Source organism: Meles meles, chromosome 20 (assembly GCF_922984935.1).
Source record: "Meles meles chromosome 20, mMelMel3.1 paternal haplotype, whole genome shotgun sequence".
In the NCBI taxonomy this organism is placed as follows: domain Eukaryota; kingdom Metazoa; phylum Chordata; class Mammalia; order Carnivora; family Mustelidae; genus Meles; species Meles meles.
The window spans coordinates 7,831,007-7,853,679 of record NC_060085.1 but is presented as its reverse complement, the minus strand read 5'-3'; the positions used below and the strand labels follow the sequence as shown (position 1 = coordinate 7,853,679).

At 57.9% G+C, this 22,673-nt stretch overlaps 1 protein-coding gene across 7 annotated transcripts in view; it reads right to left on the bottom strand.

Annotated features, from left to right (window-relative positions):
• Positions 1-22,673, bottom strand: part of DNM2 (dynamin 2) — an 85,461-nt gene that overhangs the window by 13,443 nt on the left and 49,345 nt on the right. For 3 of the 7 annotated variants that reach the window (XM_045991270.1, XM_045991275.1, XM_045991268.1), the window contains exons 6-15: positions 20,727-20,887; positions 17,301-17,443; positions 15,014-15,149; positions 13,680-13,747; positions 12,915-13,053; positions 10,503-10,589; positions 8,873-8,943; positions 5,623-5,674; positions 4,664-4,675; positions 630-743 (exon numbers count right to left, since the gene is read on the bottom strand). In XM_045991270.1, coding sequence (XP_045847226.1) covers positions 630-743; positions 4,664-4,675; positions 5,623-5,674; positions 8,873-8,943; positions 10,503-10,589; positions 12,915-13,053; positions 13,680-13,747; positions 15,014-15,149; positions 17,301-17,443; positions 20,727-20,887 — 983 coding nt within the window. Of the gene's footprint in view, positions 1-629; positions 744-4,663; positions 4,676-5,622; positions 5,675-8,872; positions 8,944-10,502; positions 10,590-11,569; positions 11,709-12,914; positions 13,054-13,679; positions 13,748-15,013; positions 15,150-17,300; positions 17,444-20,726; positions 20,888-22,673 lie in introns of all 7 variants that reach the window. The other 4 variants (XM_045991269.1, XM_045991272.1, XM_045991274.1 and 1 more) reach the window with 3 other exon arrangements.

The following is a 22,673-nucleotide window of genomic DNA, read 5'->3' as shown; positions in this document are numbered from 1 at the left end:
AACGAAGCAAAGCCATGGGCCCCTCAGGACGGAGGGCGGGCCCGTGCGGGGACCCCGACAGTCGCGGTGCCCGAGGCCGCCGGCTGGACTCGCAGCCCTTGCCCACAGGGTCACGGAGCCTGCAGTAGGTGGTGGCCTGCGGGCTACTCCTCGGGTGTCCTTTGGACAAGGACAAGCACTTGCAGACCGCTCGAAGCACAGACTAGAGCTAGGCCCGTCACAGGGCCCGTGCTGTTCCACTTCACAGATGGGGAAACAGAGACCCGAAGAGGCTGAGCACCTGGCTGGGCCACTGCAGGCTGCCGACGTCAGAAACCCCGCCCCCCCCCCAGCAGCCGGAGGGGTGTGAGTGGGAGTCCCTGACCTTGTGCCCCGCCCCGTCTGAGAGCCAGGGACGGGGAGCAGGGCTCCGTGTCTAGCGGGCTGAGGGCTCCCCCCAATCTTCCTTCCCACCTAGAGGAGTGGAGCCGCCATCTGGCCGGACACACTGCCTCCCCGCAATCCAGGGGGCTGGAAAAGAGGCCTGGCCATTACCATTCTCTGCGGGAGCCCTGGGAGCCTTGGTTGAATGACCCGGAGGGAGGGAGAAAGCAAGCCTCCCCCCCGCAACCCCCGCCCCCTGCACTCACCTCATCATCCTTGTACCAGGACAGAGACTCGGCAGTCAGCACAAACCAGTACTCCTTGGAGCCGCCCTTCATCAGGCTGATGTTGTTGATGGTCAGCCAGCCCCTGCGGATCACCTGCGGGGGACGGGGTGCTCAGAGGACAATGGCCAACGCCCCGCCAGGCCCACCCCTGCGCAGTGGCCACTACCCTTGTCCCCAGGATGGAAGAGGGACCACGGCAGGGACACCTCCAGCCCGAAGCCCAGCGACCCAACTCCACCTTGCCCCTAAGCACTTCCCACTGGCAACCAACAGGGGACACCCAGGCAGACAGACACAGGGCACGCACTCACCCGCGGGCCTGGGGTAACAGGGAACCGGGCCCCGGGATACCCCTGCCCACAGGGTTAGGTTCAGTACGCGCAGGCAAGCACGGGGATGCCCGTCTGGAAGGGGCCGAGGGAAGGTCCCGGGCCCGTACATGTGTCACATGGGATGTGCCACTGGAGGAACCACAGCCGCAGAAGCAGGCGCCATGCGGCCCGCTGCCCCCTCACACCCTCCTGGAAGACAGCTGCTGAGTGAGGGAAGGCTGGAGCAACTGCCCCCAGATGGAGCGGCTCTTGCTTTCCTTTTGCGGCTGCCCAACTCGGCCGCCCGTTCTGCTGGCTCACCTGCCCAGCTCACTCAGGGGAACACCGGGTGGGCAAGGAGACCTGCTCCGAACGGGGATCGTGGCCAGTCTCCATCCTGGGTCTCCCTCCCCCACAGACTCCTCCCAGAGGACAGGAGGAAGGGATGCTTCCACCCAGAGGGCTGAGGCCAAAGGTCTGAGCCTGGGGAAACTGCGTGGGATCCTGTACCCACACTGGCTTCAAACCCAGGGGCAGGTTCTGGCTGGAGGATCCCCAGATGGGGCTCGTCTGGCTGCAGCGGTCATCTGAGTAGGAGGCCCAACCCAGGCCTACGCAGAGGACTCACCTGACAGCTCTACGTAGGCGGCCTGGGTGGCCATGGTCCTATATTCCCCGGGTCATGAAGGCATGTGTGGGCTGGAGCTACCCATCACTCTGGATTGGGGACCCCGGGGCAGCGGGAAGCACAGAGAGGCACACGCAGGCCCGTCTGGGGCCCAGGCAGCAACAAACCAGGCCAAGCAACAGAGGTGTGGCCGAGGACAGCGGGGAGGGACTGGTGTGGAGTCCCCCCCAGGGTAGGGTGTGGCAAAAGGACCAGTGATCTGGCTACAGGTGTTCCTAACGGGTGCGTCTCAAGAGGGTCCCTTATCCAGTCTTCTGTCCTGCCCCAGGCCTGTCAGATCTTCACAGGGCCACCTGCCTCCTGTGGCTGGAATCGGGCTCTGAGCATGCCCAGGGGCCCCTGCACTACCCAGAAGCCCTTGCCCAGGGTGAGGACAGCACAGGATGCCCCCTGGGAGCCCTTCTCCAGGCTTCCTAATGACGACGAAAGCACTAGAGAGACCTGTGGCCACCAGGGAGCACCTGCCCAACCCCGGCTGCCCAGCGGGCGAGGGGGCAGAGGCCTTCAGCTTCAGTAAGGTCATCCTCCCCGGGCGCCTTGGTTTAGCACCGAAAATCTGTGGAATCCCGGGAATACCCCCCAGGCCCAGGCAAAGGGGGGATGCCTGGTCACACTGGGGGCAAGGATGGTCTCCAGACTCAGGCCCTAGGCCATCCTGCATCGGACCCAGGAAGGAGTCCCTGTTCCAGCCCCCACACCCCACCCCAGAGCGGTGCGGGGCTGTGCATTCATACTGGCTCCTCCCTTCCCCACTGGGGGTGGGTGGGAAGGTGGGGGGATAGGGGGGTGGGCAGGGCCTGCTAGTCGCGGGCCAGGCCAGGCAGAGGAGACACTTGTAGACCTCAGTCACTGACAGCTAGCAGAAGGGGGGCAGGAGGCGGAGCTCACAGGTGGTCAGTGCCCCCCAGAAATCTTTACACGGTGAGGCGCCTCTATTCCGGGGCCCAGCCCAGTTCCTGAGGGGACAGATGTGTCCCACCTGCTCCTCCGGCCTGGCTCACCCGCCTCCACCCTCAGTGAGCCCCAGGCAGAGCGGGCGGACAGGGCCCTGGCCGCGCTGTGGCCTGTGTGGCCTGGGGGCCAAGGAACTGCCAGGCCATGCCTGGAATGGCACATCTTGAGTCTCAAGGCAGGAAGCCGCCGGGTAGGCTTGGAGAAGCCTCCAAGGTCCCCTTCCCCTCGAGCTGCCCAGAGAGCAGTCCGCGTGGGAGCCAAGTGGGGTCAGAGATGAAATCCCACCCTGGGGAGGCCCAAGCTGTGGGCTGCAGACACACGCGTGGAGTCTAGAGGAGAGCCGGTCGAGACTCCTCGTCCAAAAGCCAGACTTGTGCCCCAGGGGCCTGGCTTAGAAGGAGAGGGGTGGGGGAGGACAGAAGAGGCAGGCAGGCTCCCACGCTCCAGGGTGCATAGCGACAGGCATGCAGGCACGCCAGGGATGGGAGGAAGGGCCGCCGGGGGAGCACAGGCGGCAGGCAGGAAGCAGCAAGCTGGGGCCCGCTGGCAGGGTGGGTCAGCCTCCTCCCGGGTGAGGGTCTCGGCCCGAGTCCCCCAGGGCAGGGATGGAAACCATGGCTGGGAGACCCAGGGGTCCACAGCCTTGATGGATGTGGCAGGGTGGCTGGGGACGTGGAATCTGGCAGGAAAAGAATGACTAAACCTCTTGGGGTGCGAGGAGAAGCAAGCCCCTGGGCTGTGTGGAGGGAGGAAACGGTTCCGAGTTCCGAGAGGATGGGGGCAACATCGGGAAAAGCGGGAACTACAGGCTTAAGGACCAGCGATTCCTCCTGCCACTGCCCCCGCGCGACCCTGCCGAGCCCCGATACAGCACAGCCCTGGCCCAGGATCAGCTCAGCCACTTCGACCCCGGGGCTCACCAGAAGATCCCTGCCAGAGGGCAGCAGCCGGCCGCCCAGCGCCTCAGGGGCCGGTGGTGGGAGAAGAGCCCGGAGGAGGAGGCCCAGGCCTTGCTCTCTGACGTAGGGAGCTGGGGTTGAAGCCAGCTGCCTGGGCTTTCAAGCACCTTGAAAACAGCTCACCTCTCAGATGGGAGCAGCACCTGGCCCCCACTGGGCTGGCCTGGGCTGGGCCACACATGGAGAGGTGCTCCCTATAACAGGGATGGCAAATACCATTCATTGTGGGCAGCCACACTGATCAACGGGTAGCAACTGCCACCTCAGTGAGAATTCCAAGTGAGAATTCTGGGCGCAGCCGGAAAGCGTGCCAGGAGTGACTAGTGATGTCTGCCGCAGGCAAAATACAAGGGAAGGGGAGCAAGTGGACCAGGACAGTCTGATCAATCATCACATCTGCCACAGGGACAGAAGGATAGTGGCAGCATCCAGGAGAGAGTTTCCTGATCAATCAGTCATGTCTCTCATGGGTGCGGGAGGGGTGTCACGTGCAAAGCTATCACGTGGAAAAAAAATTCTTTGACCAGTTAGTCACATCTGCCACGAAATGGGGAGTGGTGGCATGTTCAGGAAAGAATGCCGGGATTGATTAGCTATGCCTGCCCCCCTGCACACACAGGGGAGAGGCACAGAGGAATGAGTGCTGGATCCATTAGTAATGTCTGCCATGAGTGCAGGAGGAGAAAAATTCAGCATGGTGATGTCTGCACTGGAGTGGTGGCAGCGACAAGAACACGTTCCAAAAACGCAGGACTTAAGCAAAATCTTCCCTGGCCAGGGAGGTGAGGGGAGGGAAGCGTGGGTGGTGTTAGCTGAGTATTTGCCATCCCTGACCTACAGGAAACTAGCTAAATGTGTCAGGAATGGGCTGGAGAGGTGGGCCTCCCACAAGGGTGGTGGTCAGGTTAGTGTCTGTGTGAGTCGGCTTATGCCCAGGGCAATACGGAGGCCGGCGGGCGCTGGCCATGGCAGGCGGTTTTTAGGTTAGCTTGATTTTTAGTTGGTTCTGTTATTCTGGGGTGAAGGGATGTTACGGGGTGGCGGGGTCTCCACCACTCTTGGGTTCTCTAACGTTTGCTACCACACTAAGTGGGTACTTACCAAGATCTCCCCCTTTGAAAATGCAAAGTTAGGATTGTGGGTAAATCAAAGAAGAGCAGGCAGAGGAAGAGAAACGTAAGGGACATGAGGGGACAGAGAAAAAGCAGGAAAAGCACAAAGATGGGAGGAGAGAAGAGCAGAGGGAAAAAACAGCAAAAGAAAAAAAATTACATGCTATTAATTATATTCATGGTGTTAATATTTAATTCATTATCATCTCCCGAAACAAAAAAGCAACAATATATGTATGACCTATGGCAAGCGCAAAAAAAATCATGCAGTGGTTATATCCTTCTTTTCCAGAGGGTTCCATAACCGTGCAGGACAGAGAGCCCTTATCCCTGCCCCCACCCCCACCCTGCCTACCATGGAGAAGCGGGGCGGGCACTGGCAGAAATTTTTGCAAAAACTGATGTGTTTTCTTAAGAAAAAAAAAGAGGCACCTGCTACCGGCATGTATGAAGCTGTTCATATTGTTCATGGCCAAGGCCTCTGGCTGGGGCATGACATCAAGGTAGAAACCCTTCCCGGGGCTCTGGGCTTCTTCAGGCACGGGGCTCGAAGCCCCCTCAGGCTCCCCAGAGCGGCTTATCGCAATGCAGCCTCCCACCCAGACCCTCCCCCAGATTCCGAGTCTCTGGGGCTAAGGACTGGGAACCCCATTTGGCTGCAGACACCCACTGGTGACTGGGCTGCCCCTCCCTCCAGGGTCAAGTTCTAAGCGTGGCCGTGGATGTCAGATGGGGCCTCGTGGATGTACAAATTTGCCCCCCCTCCCCAGCCTGTGCCAGAGCTTCAGCTCAAAGATACGTTTCCTGAAACATCAAAGCCTGAACAGACTCAAGAGGCTGGGGAGTCGGGGTAAAGGGTTTGGCCAGGCATCATCACTGGGCTCAGCGGTCCCTAAGTGCCCATCCGCTCCCGAGGGTAGGGCTATGGGCTGTAGAGGGGTGGGCTACCTGGTTGGGGATGGCTCTCTTCTTGTTCAGCTGTGTGTTCCTCTGCTGGGCACTGAAAACAAAGCAGAGAGAGCACTTATGTGGTGATGTGCGGGAGAGATGTGGCGGGGTTCTCTCCCCGGGTAGAGGCAGGGTGGGGTGGGGGGCGCAGCGAGTGGCCAGTTAAGGCCAGAGGCAGAGAGAAGCCCAAGGCAAAGAGTCAGGCTCATGCAAGGAGAAAATGTATTTAAACTGAAGCTTCAAGGCCCTGACCTTAGCCGTTCCCAAGGGCACCAGCTACTGCCAGGACTCAACAGTCCCAGAGCCTCCAAGGCGGGGGCCTGAGAAGCTGGACTCCCAAGTGGCTGGGAGGGGGCCACAGTGGCTTCAGAGTAACTTGAGCAGCAGGCTGTCTGGGGGTCAAACCTGAGGCTTCTCCCCACTCTCTCTTCCCATCCCTGACCCCGGCACCAAGTCTTCAATGGCTCTGACCACAGAGCTGGCCAGCCCGGGAGATCAGACCATGGGACAGCCGCCCACCATGCATGTTTCTAGAAGGTCCCTTATTTGTCTACAGTCCCTGATCTCTTTTCTTCTTCAGCTACCCTGTTTTCTGGCTAGTTCGTGCCAAGGAGATGAAGATCACGTATCTTGTACGTGGGAACCTACTCAGCTCCCTTGTTCATCCTGTTTTGCACTGGGACAACCACAGCGCCACCTGCAAACAACGGACTGTGTCCTATAACTTAAGACATCCTATTTTCTTTTCTTGTCGTATTGCTTTAGGAGCTTTCAGAATATGACCAGGAAAGCCACCTTGTTTTATTCCTTTACTGGCTGCCTCTGGGGCTGTACCTGCAAGTTTGAGCTGGCTGTTGGGATAAAGGAAAGAGGGAGAGAGAAGGAAGGGGGAGAGAGAGTTAAGGAAGTAGGCATCTATTCGTATTATTGGTAAAGGTTGGAACATTAAGCACAGGGGAAGAATTTATCCACCGATTTTCCCAACATTCGATGAGTTTATCACAGAGTTTTTTCTCCGGACCCTGGTGGTTGTGTTTAGAGGGCAGTGAGGAAGCAGCCCAGGGCATCCAAGCCCAGGAAGGAGTTCAGTCAACAGCATCAGAAGGAGACGGGACTGATCAGGCCACACACAGTGATGGCTGGATGCCAGCGAGGTCCCGGATGTGCTGCTTCCGAGGGGCTTCCTGGCTCCCACCTTCCCCGGGCAGCCTGTGCAGCTGCTCCTCTCCCCTTGCCTTTGCCCAATCAGGAACGTCTTGCTGTTGGGAATGGGGGCGGGTGGGTGGGAGGGAGTGGACGATGGTGCGGGGAAAGAGTCCGAAGTCCTCCCCTCGGCCGGCAGAGCCCTCCCGGCGATGGGGCCTGGTCTCTCACCTCCACCTTGCTTCGGTCTCCCCAACCCTCCCTGCTTCTTGGCCTTCCTTCCCTGTCCCCAACGCTGTTGGGGTCCCCTGCCTGTCACCCGCATTCTCCCCAGGCAACATCTTTGCTCCCCCTTCCTACAGCCCTTCACCTACTCCCCTTTCCAGCTCTTGTCTGCCTTGTGACAACGTGCTCGGTAACACGTGTGACCAGCCTGCGGGCTCCGAAAGGGAAAGGCCAAGTCGGCCTTGTTCACCGTCCTGCCCCAAAGGCCCCGCACCAGGCCCGGCTTTGACATGGCACTCCATGGCTCTCCAGTGGGCAACCAGGGACATCCCCGCTGCCAAGGCTGGGCCCTGGCTTGTGCCTGGAGCCTGGCGCCCCCGGGGCCCCGCCCCTAGCCAGGGCGACCCCGTTCACACACCAGGAAAAAGGCACACAGCAGGCAATACCCACCCGGTCACCAGCTGCTCAGTATAACAGCTGGGGGAAGTGGGAAGGCCCAGGAATCCAGAGGAAAGAGTGGAGTGGTCAAAGGAAAAACAGGAGAGAGTGTGAGAAGGAACTGTGGATGAAGTATGAGAAGCAGAGACATTAAGGTGAGGAAAACAGCAGCAAACCAAATGGGGGACCAGTGTCTTCAGCTCACACACACCTGGCTGCTGGGGGAAGAGGCACAGGAGGGCGCACCTGGTGTGGGGCCCCGTGGTCAGAACCCCCCGGCCCTCTCACAGCAGGGACGGCCCAACCAGCGCCCCTGGCTCATCCGAGCATGGAGAGCAGCTTCTGATCATGCCCTCATTCATTCGTTCATGACTTCATTCCTTCCACTCACCTACCACGTGCCCAGCAAAGATCAGGTGACCAAGTGTGTTGAGTGCAACTGTGACTGCCCCAGAAGTGCTGAGCCCAGCACAGAGACCCCCGCCCTGAGCAGAAGAGCCTCCTGTCCAGCCTGCTAGCCCAACACGAGGCCCTCCCAGGAACTTCACAAGAAAGCCTCCCTGCCGCCCCGCGGCCGGGCCAGGGGCCCTCCAGACTTAGCACAAGCCTCACACAGCCCTGACCCAGCACTGGTTGACACCGTGTCTTGACTGGTCTGGTGCATGTCTGTCCCGGGCACGGGCCCTTCCTTTAAGGGCGGGGATCTGTGCTCGTTCACTGCTGTATCAGAGCCCCGCAAAGAGCACACACACCAGGGTTACTTGCTAAGCGAATGCCAGGAAGCTGGCTACTAACGTTCTGTGACTCCATCAGGCTCAGCAAGAAGACCTTCAGGAGCCACCAGAACCATCCATGTGATGCCCAAACAGGCTGAGGGCAGACCCGGGGGCGGAGGGAGTCAGTGAGCGGTACCGGAGGCCAGCACATACATCTACATCACGCCACACTCGGAGACCCCTGCTCTGGCCCCTTATCCAGGTGCCACGGGAGGTTCCGGTTTTGAATCTACGGTGTGTGGACGGAAGCCACGGAGAGCCTGGACAGCAATTCCCGCAGAGCAGCCCCAGAGCCGGAGCCCCGAGCCCGTGAGATGCTCTGTGAAAGGGCCAAGTGCAGATGGGGGAGCCTGGGGAAAACTGCTCGGCTTATGAAAGGCTCTGAGACGTCACGTAGAAAGGAAGGCACTGCGTGCTGCCGGCCTCACCCTTTCTGGAAGTCAGCCCCACAGGAGGCGTGTTGAGGACAATGAGGAAGGGGACTGCTTTAGCCCAGGAAAGGCTCCAGATACCCTCAGGTGGCTCCATGCTTCACCCCAGTATCCTGACAGAAAGACCCTCTTGCCCTTGTCGGCTAAGGGAAGCCAACTCGACCGCCTCCCTCGGGGCCTGGCTCTGAAGGCAGGTACTGCTACCTCCCACCAGCCGCGGTCCTGAAAAGTACCTACTTAGCAAATCCAATGAAGTCCTCGTGGTTCGTGTTGATGTAGGACTGCTCGATGTCAATCAGAAGAAGAATCTGGAAAAAAGCGGGGTTAGCTATGAGCACAGATCTGAAGTCAGCAGGAGCCCTTCCCAAACCCACCAGCAGGGGGGGCTAGAACCATACTGCTTCCCAGGCAGGAGACCTGGGAAGGCACACACACACCCCTCCAACACACACCTTGCGGTACACTTGCAGGGGGAAGGGGGCGTGGGCACTCTGAACCTTCAGAGCCTCACAACAAAGAAAGACTGGGCCAACAGAGCAGAGTGAGGCCGCCATGTGGTGGCTGCCGGCATGGTCTCTGGGGTGGATCACCCAGGCTGCTAATCTCGCTCGGGGGCCCCTGCCTGGCCGTGTGACCCTGGGCCTCAGGTTACCCAACAGTGGAAAGGGGCAACGAGAGGCCCGACTGCATAGGGTCAAACAAGTCAGAGCAGGTAAAGTGCACAGAGCAGCACCTGGCGTGTTCTAAGTGCTGCATTAAAACAGCAAAGCCAATTTGGCCAGGCGAGGGCATGAGAACGGAACCCGTCACGATGTCCCATCAGCTAAGGGACAGGCCTTTACACAACACCCTGCCCCTTCCTGGCATTTCACTGCACCTCTGAGCACTCCGGCATGAAACATGCCAGGCACTCGGACCTGGTGGGGTTGCTGGAAAATGCCGGGGGACCCTGTGCATGGGAGCCACTGCTGCGAGTTTTCTAAGGCCTGAGCGCCCGGGGCTGGGGCCCGGAAGTGCTGGCGGTGGGACAACCACGCACTGTGGCATGGCAAAGGGACAGCCACGTTCTTGACAACAAAATGAACTGGAATCTTTCAAACTTTTGATAAAACTTCCGGGGTATAGAAGCCACATGGGCTGGGGCACAGGATGACTGCGGGACCCTCTGAGGGACAAACGAGCCAGGTTCTCCACCGATGGGCGACACGAAGGCCTGTTCCGGTGCTGGTTTGAACAAACACCTGCCAGGAGGCCACCGCGGACGACTGAGGGGGAGGACGGAGACCAGACGTAGGCCCCCTAGGGAGCTGAAAGGACAGCTGCGGGCTCCCTCAGCATGTGACAGGTGAGACCCAGGCGGCGGCCGTGTGGGGACCGGCCCCACTCTCCCTCCTAGTGTGCGCCTGGACGGTCTCCACAACGAAACTGTTAAAATCTAGAAACCACCCACACACCCTCTGCTGGGCGAAGGGATGAATAGGCTGTGGTCCACATGCCCCACGTTGATCGCGCTGAGCGATCAATGGCAAGAACCTTCGCAAACACCACGAACAGCAGGGAAGAATCCTGAGTGCTCTATGCTAAGTGCGGGAGGGCAGAATCGAGAGGTTACACACTCCAGGAGTCCATGTGAGTGACATTCTGGATAAGGGAGCAGACCGGTCATTGCCAGGGGTAGGGCGGAGGCGGGGGGAAAGACAGGGATTTTGAGGGTCACAGAAGGGTTCTGTACCTTGACTGAGGTGGGGGTCACCTTGTTTAATGCGTTTGTCATTATTCAAGGCAACGTATGCTCAAGATTTAAGCACATAAAAAAAGATGTACACGCACAAATTCTACCTGAAAACTCAAACAAAAAGTCAATTACCTGGTCCTTGGTTCTCCCCTCCCGTTCCCGGATGTAGGTAGTGACGATTCGCTCCGTCTCTTCTCGCAAGCGGGGGTAGGAGCTGAGCTGGGGGGCAGGGGAGGGAGGTAGAGTGGTGGTATTGGCGGAGTCCTCGTGGCCCAGGAAACAACACGAACCACGCAGAGAACATGGGGGAAGGGAAGTGACCAGGCGTGGGCCTACCGAGTCCCCACCCCACTCCTGTCTCATAGCTGCTCCAGCTGAGAGACAAGAAGGGACGGTGGGGGGACGGTGTGCCAGACAGAATGACAGGGCGCCCACGCACGAGCAGAGATGATTTTCGAGAAGGGATATGAAGGTGGAAAGTGGCAAGAGAAAGTGGGTGGTGTGTGTCTGCTGCCCGACAGTGACGGCCACCCCCTCCGCCCAGCACGGGGTGAGAGCAAGGACACTGAGTCAAGCGTCAAGGCCACAGGCCCATGGAGCAGAACTCAGCCAGCTCGTGAGTGAGCAGCGCCTGTTCTAGGATGATGGGGGCAGCATCTGGGCCATCTCCCTCAGAGGGACCCCCTTACAGAAGACTCTTCTCCCATCATAACCTGAACCAAACGCACAGAGAAGCCCACCTTCCGGGGTTCGGGTTAAGTCCACGTGTCAGGGAAAACCGAGGAGCCGGTCAACATCACTAGTGGAAAGCCTCCGAAATGCTCCACGACACGCGAACACACACGTCTGTGCACTGATCGTGGTTCACGCTGGGGGACGGGGCGGACGCCCTCCTCCTCTAAGGTTCTCTAAGGCACTGCCCCTGGTCCCCACTGCCTGCTTGGTGACTGTCCCTGGCCACACCCCAAGCCTCTCCTCCCCCGCAGAGCCCAAACTGGAAACATGGAACACCCGTGTGCCGCGATGCCCCCCTCTCTCGTCTGCTAGGCAGAGCTGAGATGTCACCAAGCGACAGGAGGCCCATGGAAGAGGGTGCCCGCTGAGGCAGAGTTCCCAGATGCGCAGGTGGAAACTAACATGGGGGGTGGGGAGAGGAGACGCGGGACAAATGCGCAGGTGACAACAAAACCTTCGGTTACCTTCTCGGCACACTTTTTAATGACCGTGGCCAGCTCTGAGACCACGAGATCAACACACTTCAAACTCGGCTCTTTGAGCTTTACAATCTGTTTTTTCACAATGGCTTCAAAGGCCATGTCGGGGGTGAAGAGCCCCGTCCTGGGTCATGCGGAGGGCGGGACGAGGTAGAAAGACACCCAGGGACAGTGCAGGCCACACACACGGGATGGGAGACAGAAAGAGAAGAGAGGAGAGTCAGCTGGTTAGTGACATGCAGGTAGGAGCCTGTGCCCGCATTTGCCCCGGAAGCTACTTCAGATCGAGGAGGAGTCCTGGGTCGGAGGGGAGGCTGGGGCCGGGGCGGGGCCAGGGGTCAGTGTCACGGTGTGGACGGTGAAGGAAACGTGATGGCCTCGAATTTTCGCACCTGTGACAGTGGGCTCTAGGGTGATAAACCCCACCCCACCTAGGTTTTTCTCTCTCTCTCTCCCTTTTCTAATCGAAGAAGCTTAAGAAGCAAATGTGGGCTTTTCCAGACCGAGACAGAAGGCTCAAGCAGTTTCCCTGCCTTGGGAGACCGACCCCGGGCTCTGGGGCCCCTGCGGACGTGCAAACACAAACCGGCCACCGGCAAGCACTTCAGCAGTCTGGCCGAAGCGCACTGCCCTGGGAGCCAGGCCTGCGGGGGAGCCCAGCGCGACCCGCTGGGTGGAGACGGTGGCCTGTGAATACCAGCACACGGGTGCGGGGGACCTGGTGGCTGGGAGGACGTGCTGCCTGGAGGGACAGCTCCGTTCCTGGAGGGAGCCAGGGGTACTGGCGGAGCTGCAAGGAGCCGAGCTGGCTTCGCGGGGCCAGGCACCTGAGCACTCATTCTGCTGGTGGCATTTGGGCCTTTGTTGGTGTCTTGTGGACAGAGAGGTGGCTGGCTCTAGGAAGGCCCGAGGGTGCCAGGCATTCATCAAGGAGTGATGGCTGGGGGGCAGGGTTCAGGGAGCTTGGCCTCCAACAGCTGACGCAGGATCCCTCTCTGCTTCCCAGAAGGCAGCAAAGCGACAGCCCAACGACACCCCCACGTCCATCAGACACATGCTAGGCTTGGTATCAGGGTCCCAGGGAGCCCTGCCCACCAGTCAGGCCGGTTCTGGAGGCCTGGCGCACCCTCCCACCCCACAGACATTGCGCCCAGGCCAACACGCCCCCGCCCCAGCCCCAGGGAGAAGGCCACATTCTTGGAAACTGAGGCAACCTGGGGGGAAAGGGCACCAGCAGGGCAAAGGCTGGAGCAGCACTGGGAGCCTGATACCAAACCCCCATACCCCCGCTTCCACAAGGCCAGGAGTCACCCTGCCGAGGGCCCAATACCTTACTGGTACACTGCCTAACTGTATTGATTAGCTCCTGGATAACCAGGTCGACACATTTCAGACAGGGCTCTTTCAGCTTGACGACCTGCTTTTTCACAATGGCCTCGAATGCCAAGTCCGGGGTGAAGAGCCCGGTCCTAAAACCATCCGTACCCGGGGGTGGGGGAGATAAGTCAGAGAGAAACAAAGCACGGTCAGCAATTTCATAGGCACGGGCCAGGTCCCCGAGAGGTCCACGAGCCAAGGTCACGGCAAGTCTGGGGGTCAGATGCCTGCATCCACTGCCTGGAAACCCACAGGATGACCCGAGGACCCCAGGGCTGATGTAAGACTGGACAGCCAGGGTGACAACTTTTGTCAGATAACGGAGGGGACCTAGGAGCCTCACGGGGGACCTGTGATGGGGACGCATGCTGGGTTCCTGTAACCGTGACTCAGCTCTGGCTCCCCACAACCCCCCAGGGCAAATCTCCAGTGAGTTTTCTCAGCTGGGCTCATGCCAACTGACTGGGCAGTTTAACCTACATTTAACCCAAGGGCGGCAAGCAGCCCCGTGGCCTATAACAAATCCACACAAGACAGCACACCCGCCCCTCGAGTGCCCTTGGAGACCCACAGGGAGAGACTTAAAGCTACTGAAAACCACCCAGGAGCTCTCTCCAGGCCTCACACTCAGGGCACCTGGAGAGAGGGGTGACCAACTGGCTGGACAGTGGTGCCGCGGAGGTGAAGGGAACATGGCAGCTCTTCCCTTAGAACTTGCCTGACTCCGTGGATGTTCTTAATGGCGTAGCTGATCTCGCGTCGTAAATCCTTCTCGTCAAACTCCATCTGAGAGCAGACAAATCACCCACATGCAAAGAGGTACCTGTGGCACCCCCATAACGGGTGCGTATTTGGGGAACGTATGTCCTGAGTGTGGCTGTTTTCACATGGCAGACTATTTCACCGGTCAAAATTTTTAAAAACATTAAAACCCAGTTTCAGCAAGGATGGTTTGAAATGAACACTCTCACTCTCTCTCAGAGGAAACGTGAATTCACTCTCTCTCAGAGGGAACATGAATTCACATAACTTTTTTATGGGCTATTTGGCAGTACCAATCAAGGGCCTCCAAACACATAGCTATACTTTCAGGCAGTTTTAAACGTTCTAGAAACCTACCTTGAGGAATTCGTAAGAATCAGTTATGTTCACAGAACTATTCATAACTGCTAAAAAATGTGAAAACAAATGTCTAATAATGGGAGATTGGTTCAATGTATGATGGGACATCCATAAGATACTATCTTGCCGTTAACGACGCACGAAACGTAAATGACTGGTTTGGAAAGATGGCCACCATAAGAAAAAAGCAGGATACAGAGACACACAAATTATTTTTCAAGTATGGATGAGCAGATATGCCATGTTTTGTGTAGGCCGGGGACTTACCCATTTGCACAGAAATAATCCGGAAAGGGCAAACACTGAGAAGTTAATAGGAGTTGTCTGTGGGTATTAGGATTAGGGGTGTTTTTTATCCCTTTAAGCTTTTGCCCTTTGTTGAAAATAATTTTACCGGTTTTTATAAAAAATTATGTATATTCTTGGTAAGAAGTGTAAGACTTCAAGCAAATCAACAACAACAAAAAAATCTCAAAGCCCAGAACGGACATCTTTATGAGCCCTCTTGCAGATCTGTCTGTGCAAAGACACACACGGAGACATCACAGCCTTCACGAGGAGGGACGCTGTAACTACGCTATATGCTATCCTAGACGTGCTGGCTCCTTACCCTGCCTGTTTTCCCCTTCACCGTGATGAGGACACTTTCTCATGAGAACTGACCCATGTTCTATGTACTTTGCAAAGACTGTGTATTGGTTTTTGTCAGAGGGCCAAAATGGAACTTCCCTAGGGGTCCACCGGACACCTCTGCGCTGTCCGCTCAGGGAAGGAGGCCCGGAGGTCACACCTCCTCCCCGAACCCCCGCCGCACTGCCACTGGCACCACCTCTGCCCACCGGAGGTGGACGCTGGGAAGAAGGAGTTCAAGACCCAGGGCCTGGGAGGAAGGCCTGAACAGAGTCAGGAGGGCCCACCCGGCGGCGCTACCTTCACCAGCTCAAAGGGAAACCGCTCGTGGAAGATGCGATTGATTCGGGCGCCCCCGGAGAGCTCTAGTGTGTCCACTTGGTCTCCAGAGCCTTCGATCCTCTTTTCAAAGTCCACCCCAAACTGCTGGACCATCCTACCAGGAAAAAGAGAACCCGACGTCAGAGGGGAAGGATCTGACACAGCGCCAGAATCATGCTCCGAATCAAGCCGTGGCTTACACGCTCCCTTTCATTTTCTCAGCAGCGAAATGTATGCAGAGACCAGAACAAATCAATCCCAGGACCGCCTACGGTGCGCAGTCAGGACACACCAGGCCCGTTCTACAGGCCTGTTACAGCAATTCATTCACCAAAATTCACCAAAGTGGTTCTTAGTCCCATTTTGCAGATGGTAAAAGTGAGGGGTGGGGTCACAGCTCAGCGACTTCTGCCCTGACCAGGCAGAACTGTGCGTGAAACATGAGCTCCTCCACACAATTCTGGTGTCCTTGCCCCCTGAGCCTGTGCATAGTGAGTTGATCTTAACGGTGTCCCTACATGGGGCCACAGCGAGGATTCGAGGAACTTCTAGATTTCATCAACTCCAAGGAATCACCGATCCTAAGGAGGACTGGTCTGCACCCCCCAGAAAAAAGAGACAACGCAGCCAATTACGGTAATTCACCTCAAACTTTTGAATTCAGGGAAGTTAAAATGTTTTTTCTTTTTAAAAAGTGCTTACGTAAGTGATGAAATATGTTACCATCACATTTGAGCCCTTGGAACGCAGCCCAGCCCTTAAAACAGTCCCCAAGTGTTGCTGATTGGTACTGTGACCAGGTGAGCAGGCGAGAACTAAAGTATTTGTTAGCGTTTGGTTTTCTGTAGCATTTCTAGTCATTTCCCCAGCTTCCTGCACTCCCTGCCTTAGTCATTTCTGTATCCCCGCCGCCCCCAAATTCTTGATGTCCTCAAGCTCTGTGTGCAGTCCGCCCTGAAGGGGAGCTGCTGCCGTCGAGGGACCAGCCCCCACTGGGCCAGCGGCGTGGAGCACAGCTTGCTAGAGAAGAGACGTGCAGCTCTCATGGGCAAACACCGCCGACGCCCGCAAGATGCCAGGGAGGCCAGGCTTGGCGCCAGTGAGCGGGGTTCTCCCAGAACACCTGGTGGGAGGGCAGGCATGGGGTGTCTCATACCCCAAGAAACTCTGCCCGCAAGAAGTAAATGGTGTTAAACTTGAGCATAAAAGCATTCTCACCCCTGAACCCTCTAGCATGCAGTGCTGAGTGGCGGGGTGGGGGGACGAGGACAGCAGAGTTATGACAGCTACTGCGGGTGGTGGTGTCCCTCTGCCGTGTCCTGGGGACGAACCACATGTGTGGTACCATCTGCCTTATGAACTGCCAGTGAGTTTCTGGATCCCACTCTAGCCCAGCGCCCAGGATTCCTGACAGTCAAGAAACTGGAGTATAGAGGCAAGAGAAGCCGAGAGAGGGAGAGAGAGATTCTGGGATTGTGGGGCACACGTACTCCCCCTCCTCACAGCAGCGCGGCTGTGGAGAGTCCCCCACAGCTCTGAGCTGGGACAGCCAGTGCCCACCCAGAGTCAGGGTGAGAATTCCAGGAGACAGAGCAAAAACAGCTGACACAAGGCCAAGGCCCCACCCCAGTCTCCCCTGTCTGTCCTCCCCACAGCCCCTGGAAGGCACCTAGGATACCTGAATCAGGCCATCCCTCCACGGCTCCCACCTTACTCAGAGCAAAAGCCTAATTCCTCCCCGTGGCCTACAAAGACCTGAATGCTCTGCCCTGTCCCCTCCCCTCCTCCACTCTGCCCCTCACCCATTCTGTTCTGTCATACAGCCTCCTCCAGCACTACAGGGCACAGTCCTGCCTCAGGGCCTTTGCACTGGCCACGCCCCCATCCCTGACCTCTTCAGATCTTTGCCTGACTTTCACTGTCTCAGGGCAGGCTTCTTGACACTTTGTTTAAATGGCACCCCCAGGCCCATCCTGGCACCCTAGCCCCTTCCCCACGTTAATATCTCACCATCTAATGCACTACACATTTTCGTACTTATTTCCTGTCCCATCCCTCCACCCTCCCCTTTCTAAGCACGTGGGGCAGGGACGGCTGTCTGCCCCGTTCACTGGGGCGACCCGAGTGCTTCCACAAATGTTACGCTAAGTGCACAAATGGACGAATGAGGATGGACACCCAGCCTGGACCCAGGACCCTGTGGCTGGGCGGAGGCCCCCCACGAGCCAGGCTGGGGGGGCTGGGAGGTTGGGAGGGAGACACGTACTGCAGCAAGGCTTTGGTTTTGCGTGTGGGGTCGTCCGGCCGGAAGTTCTTGTACTCCTCCACCTCCTTCTCCAGGGACAGCAGCTGGCTCTGCAGCTTGCTCCGCAGGGCTGGCAGTGACTCCCGGATGTGGTTGGTCAGTTGCTGGGGGAGGGAGAGAGGTCAGAGGTCAAAGGTCACAGGTCAGCACGGGAGGGTCTGGCCTGCTGCACCTGCCGAGGGTTGATGCCGAGATGGCCCCTGAGCGCAGCACGCCCCCCAGTCTCAGGAGAAAGCAAGGGAACTATCCGGCCGCAGCCACACTAGCGCATGGGACGAGGAGAGGTGGCACGTGCTGCCCACAGCCGCGAGACGCTGGGAGCGGCCCACGGGGCCTCCGCAGAGTAGCCAACCAGGGTGTCCGCGCCGCAGGGTACACATGACACGCGTGCCGACCCACGGCAGCCTCGCACAAGTGCTCCGGTGAGGGGCCCAGGAGGCCACCGAACGACCCACGCACTGAAGGACTGGCCGGTGGGTGACAGTCCACGTGGGCCACGGAGCAACAGGCAGATGGAGAGACGTGGGGCTGGGCCCTATAAACCAAGACGCAAACAGCTTCCTGGCAAAAGGAACGTACAGAGCACGTGCTCCCTTCTGTGAACGAGGGAGAAAGAACGAACATATTTTTAGTTGCCTGAACAGAGGGAAGGAAGCTCCACAGGAAACAAATGCGGAAGAAAGGCTGGAGTGGGGCAAGCGGGTGGGAAGGGAGCCTCTCACTGTGGCCCCTTCTCCTCTCATCTGCTTCAGAAACGTGTGGATTTTTTTAAAATTTTATTTATTGGGACACCTGGGTGGCTCAGTGGGTTAAAGCCTCTGCCTTCAGGTCAGGTCATGGTCTCAGGGTCCTGGGATCAAGCCCCGTATAGCGTTCTCTGCTCAACAGGGAGCCTGCTTCCCTCTCTCTCTCTCTGTCTGCCTCTGCCTCCTTGTGATCTCTCTCTGTCAAAATAAATAATAAATAAAAATTTTTAAAAAAGATTTTATTTATTTATTTGACAGAGAAAGAGAGAGATCACAAGGAGGCAGAGAGGCAGGCAGAGAGAGAGGGGGAAGCAGGCTCCCCGCTGAGCAGAGAGTCCGATGCGGGGCTCGATCCCAGGACCCTGAGACCATGACCTGACCCCAAGGCAGTGGCTTTAACCCACTGAGCCACCCAGGTGCCCCTCGAGTGCATTTGTTAATTGTTCACAAATTGTAAGAGGAAGCAACACTGCAGAAAAGGTTAGAGAGTAAGCCTCAGGTTGGATGGAGAGAGAAAAACATGAGAGAGAACACAAAATATACTGCTGTTACGGTAGGGAAAGAAGTAAGGGAAGGCAAGGGAAAGAAAGTGGGGATGGAGGGGAGGAGGGAGAATGTGGGGAGGACGGAGAGGGAGGAGGGGAAGGGAGGTAGTGAGGAGGGGGATACAGACACAGTGTCGCTAGAGGGCAGCCCGGTTAGTGGTGACTGTCCAGCACTGGGGAAAGGACCCACCACCAGATGGGAGGAAATGGGAGATTCACTGTACTTGGGCTGCATGACTTTATTTTTTACTATACTAGAGAGAAAGAGACACGGAGAGGGCAGGAGGGAGGCAGGGAACAGAAGAAAAGCCATAAAGGCAGCTATTGCCCGACAAGTGAAACGCGCTCGCTGCCGGCTCTCCTACAAGAGACAAATGCACTAGCATCCATCGAGCTAGGAAGGACGCTAGCGTGAGCCTCGCGCTCCAGCTCACCACACTGTGCTTATGAACCTGACGGCCCCGCTGAGGGCCTCTGGGGCCGGGACCCTGCCCCAGCGGCTGCCCCCAGACCCCTCCGTGGGAGCTGCAGGTCTTTAGGGGGGCACTGAGGCTACACGCTCTGCAGACCGTCCCCCCGCCCCCGTGTCCGACAGCATCCTAGAGCACGAGAGCAGCCCCAGCGGCTCATGGAGAAGTGTGGGGGGTGGGGGGTGCGGGCGGGCAGGCACAGCTCCAGGAAGTGCCATGAGGCACAGCCAGGCCCCCGGGAGGCCAGCCAGGCCCCGCCTGTGCGCCAGCCCTCAGAGGAGGCCCCCCGACACCTGCGGGGTAGTTTTACTTCCCTTCCTCTCCCTCTGCCCCTCCACCCAGGCCACCCGCTTCCTCCTACTGGACACATCCCGTCCCTCCCCTCAGCTGCCCTCTCCGCCTTCCTGCTCTGCACCGGCTCTTCCCGGCCCCCATCGCTCCCTCACCCTTGATCGTGCCTTGACCTGGGGACTTGCTCCCAGTCTGTGCCCCCGCATTAGAAATATGCCTTCCCCGAGGACACGGTCCCACTCTGGCATTGCCGCTGTGTCCCTGCGGCCTGGCCGCAGGGACGGTCCTCACTGTGGCTCCCAGTCCCTCCCCGCTTCCGGGAAGCTGCCATCAACTGTCCAGAGGGCACGTCTCACAACCCTGGATGGACAAACCAGGCCCGACCCGAAGGACAGGCCCGGCCTGGTGCGGCGTGCCTGTACCAGCCCCCATCAGGGACTCTCCAGAGAGAGCCACACGCGAGCGGTCCGATGGTAGTCACGTTAACGGCCACCTGCGTGCACCAGGAGGATGAGAAACCATCTCGGCCGCTCTCCAAAGAGAGGCTGGCTGGACAGCTTGCAGCCCATGTGTTCAGAGACGACGACGCAGCCACGAGAAAGAACAAGGAAGGGCGCTTCTCGGCCCAGGCAGTGCTCCAGGAGATAACACTGAGCAGAAAAACCCAAAAGTGGGGCAGGACGGGGGTGGTGGGGAGGCATCCACAACTACGTCATCCTTTACGGTAAGAAAGGGAGAACTAGGATTCTCAGAAGACCTTCTGGCATCTGTGGACGTCTATGGGCCCTGTGGGTGAGAGGGACGGGGCAGACGGGGTGCCTCACGGCACGCTCGCTGTTTCCGAACCCCGAGAATCCATTCCCTGTACGGGAAGAGCGGGAGGAAAACAACGCTACAGCGGGGCAGCGTATGTATGGGGCACGGACACCACAGCCCCAGGAGGCCAGCTGACGCCTGGGGGGACGGGGGCTCGGACAGGCCGGGCCACCCCGTCAGAGGTGGGGCTGGGCTTCGGACCCGCAGAACTCAGGCCCCACAGTCCTCCCGCTGAGGTCCTGTCCAGCGCTCCTAGCCACCCTGCCTTGGTGCAGGCCAGGCCGCTGTCACCCGGGTCACCCAGGCCAATGTCTGGGTACGCTGATTACATAATTCCAAATATTTAATTATAGTGAAAATAAAAGCAACAATACCAGCGGTGGCGAGAATAGTGCTGTTAGCGACTCACGAACACCCAGCCGTCGCCAGGCCCCGAATCGAATGTGGTTGGAGCCCGCGTTGCCGCAGACCAAGGCCGGCAGTGTGGCGGACTGCCGCAGCACGGAACCCTGGCCATACCTGATTCAGGGTCTTCTGCAGGTGCGGGGTGCCCATGCGGTCAGCCATGTGCCGGTAGGCCGGGTGGGAGAGGAAGAACTTCCTCTCAGCCGCCAGCGCCGCGCGGATGTCCTTCTTGCCCTCGATGTCCTTCTGGCTGCGGTTCACCACACCGATGTAGCCTGCGGGGAGAGAGGGTCAGGGCAGGGGCAGTGCCAGGTGGGCCAAGGGGCCTGGATGCCCACCGTGAACCGCAGGCAGACACGGGCGCTGTCCCACAGGTCACTCACGGATGAGGCCCCCCAGCCAGACCTGTTCCTCAGAAACGCGGAGAACATGAACACACAGAGCAGTCCTGAAAAGCAACAGAGTGTCTGGAGGAAGGAGGGGCAACGCCGAACCCCGTGAGAGGCAGGGGAGAAAGGAAGGCTCTGGAGAAGACGAAACCCCCAAACTGAGCTTTAGAGAAGAACTGAGCTTTAGAGAAAGAAAACCACCTCAAAAAAGAAGGGCAAGAGGGCCCAGCTCATCTTGCCAGGTATTAAAACCTGTTCCACGGCTGTTACGTTTGTCGAGCTTGGATATATCGGGCACGGATGTCCAGAGAAATGAATGGAACAGAACAGAAAAAAGTCCAAAACCACACATGATGGCAGGTGGGAACGGATGGCTAATGCTTCGGAGCCAACAGGAGGGAAGCTCTTTAGAGATGATTGTATGTGGGTTAAAACGTTCTGAATCAGATACAAGAAAATGGGAGCCGTGACTGACTACATGAGAAATGGGGCTTGCGGGAGGGGCGGGCTACTTTCTCCTTCACTGACGGGCCTTCCGAACCATTCTGGAATTCTTTAATCACAGAAGACAGCACTGAAGATAAAAATGCTAATATGAAGAGGGGCGCCTGGGTGGCTCAGTGGTTTAGGCCACTGCCTTCGGCTCAGGTCATGATCTCAGGGTCCTGGGATCGAGTCCCACATCGGGCTCTCTGCTCGGCAGGGAGCCTGCTTCCCTCTCTGCCTACTTGTGATCTCTCTCTGTCAAATAAATAAATAAAATCTTTAAAAAAAAAATTAAAAAAAAAATGCTAATATGAAGAAAAGATCTGCCCTCTTAGGACAGGAAGCAACTGGAAGAGTAGAGAACAGGAATGGTGCTCAAAAAGCCAGAACAGGCCATCTGAGCGTCTGACTCTTGATCTCAGCTCAGGTCTTGATCTCAGGGTCGTGGGGTCAAGCCCCATGCTGGGCTCTGCACTGGGCATGGAGCCTACTTAAAAAAAAAAAAAAAAAAGGGCAGAATAGTCCTGGGTTCCCAGGTATGGACACATGGCACCAAATAGTACAGATGTGTGCATGGGGGGTGGGTATCATGGGACATCGAGAACTCAGCCAAGAGCCTGACCCACAGTAGGTGCTCAGTAAACAGACGTGGTGACTGTTTTCATCCCGGCTAACATAATGAAAGTTGGAGAGGTGGATTGGGGAGAGGCAGCCAAACGCCCACAGGGATGCATGCACACAGACATACCCCACTCTCAGTGGGAGGCATCCAAGGTTTCCCTTGGGGAGAGGGGAGTAGTGCCTGCCTGCCATGTATCCCGACAAGCCTTGTGCAAGACTGGTTTCCTTTCATCCTCTCCATCTTTGCCGTTATGTCCATTTTACAGATGAGGGGACGTGACCAAGGTGAGGTCACAGAGAGGGGCCGCAGGAGAACCAGATGGGAACCCAGACCGGTGAGAAGCCCAAACTCACTACCATCCACACAACAGTAAGCAGGAGGGAACAGCGGGGAGCCGAGCCAGTGGTCTGGCTGGGATTCTGGTTCCTAAAAGCATAGGAGTTCTGAGTCTTTTGTAAGCCAAGAAGAAGGACGCAGCTGGTGAGATTCTAAGAGCCACAGGACGGGAGGAGAACACTGAGAGTGGAAGGCCAGAGGGCACAAGTCAGTAGCCGGCAGACAGAT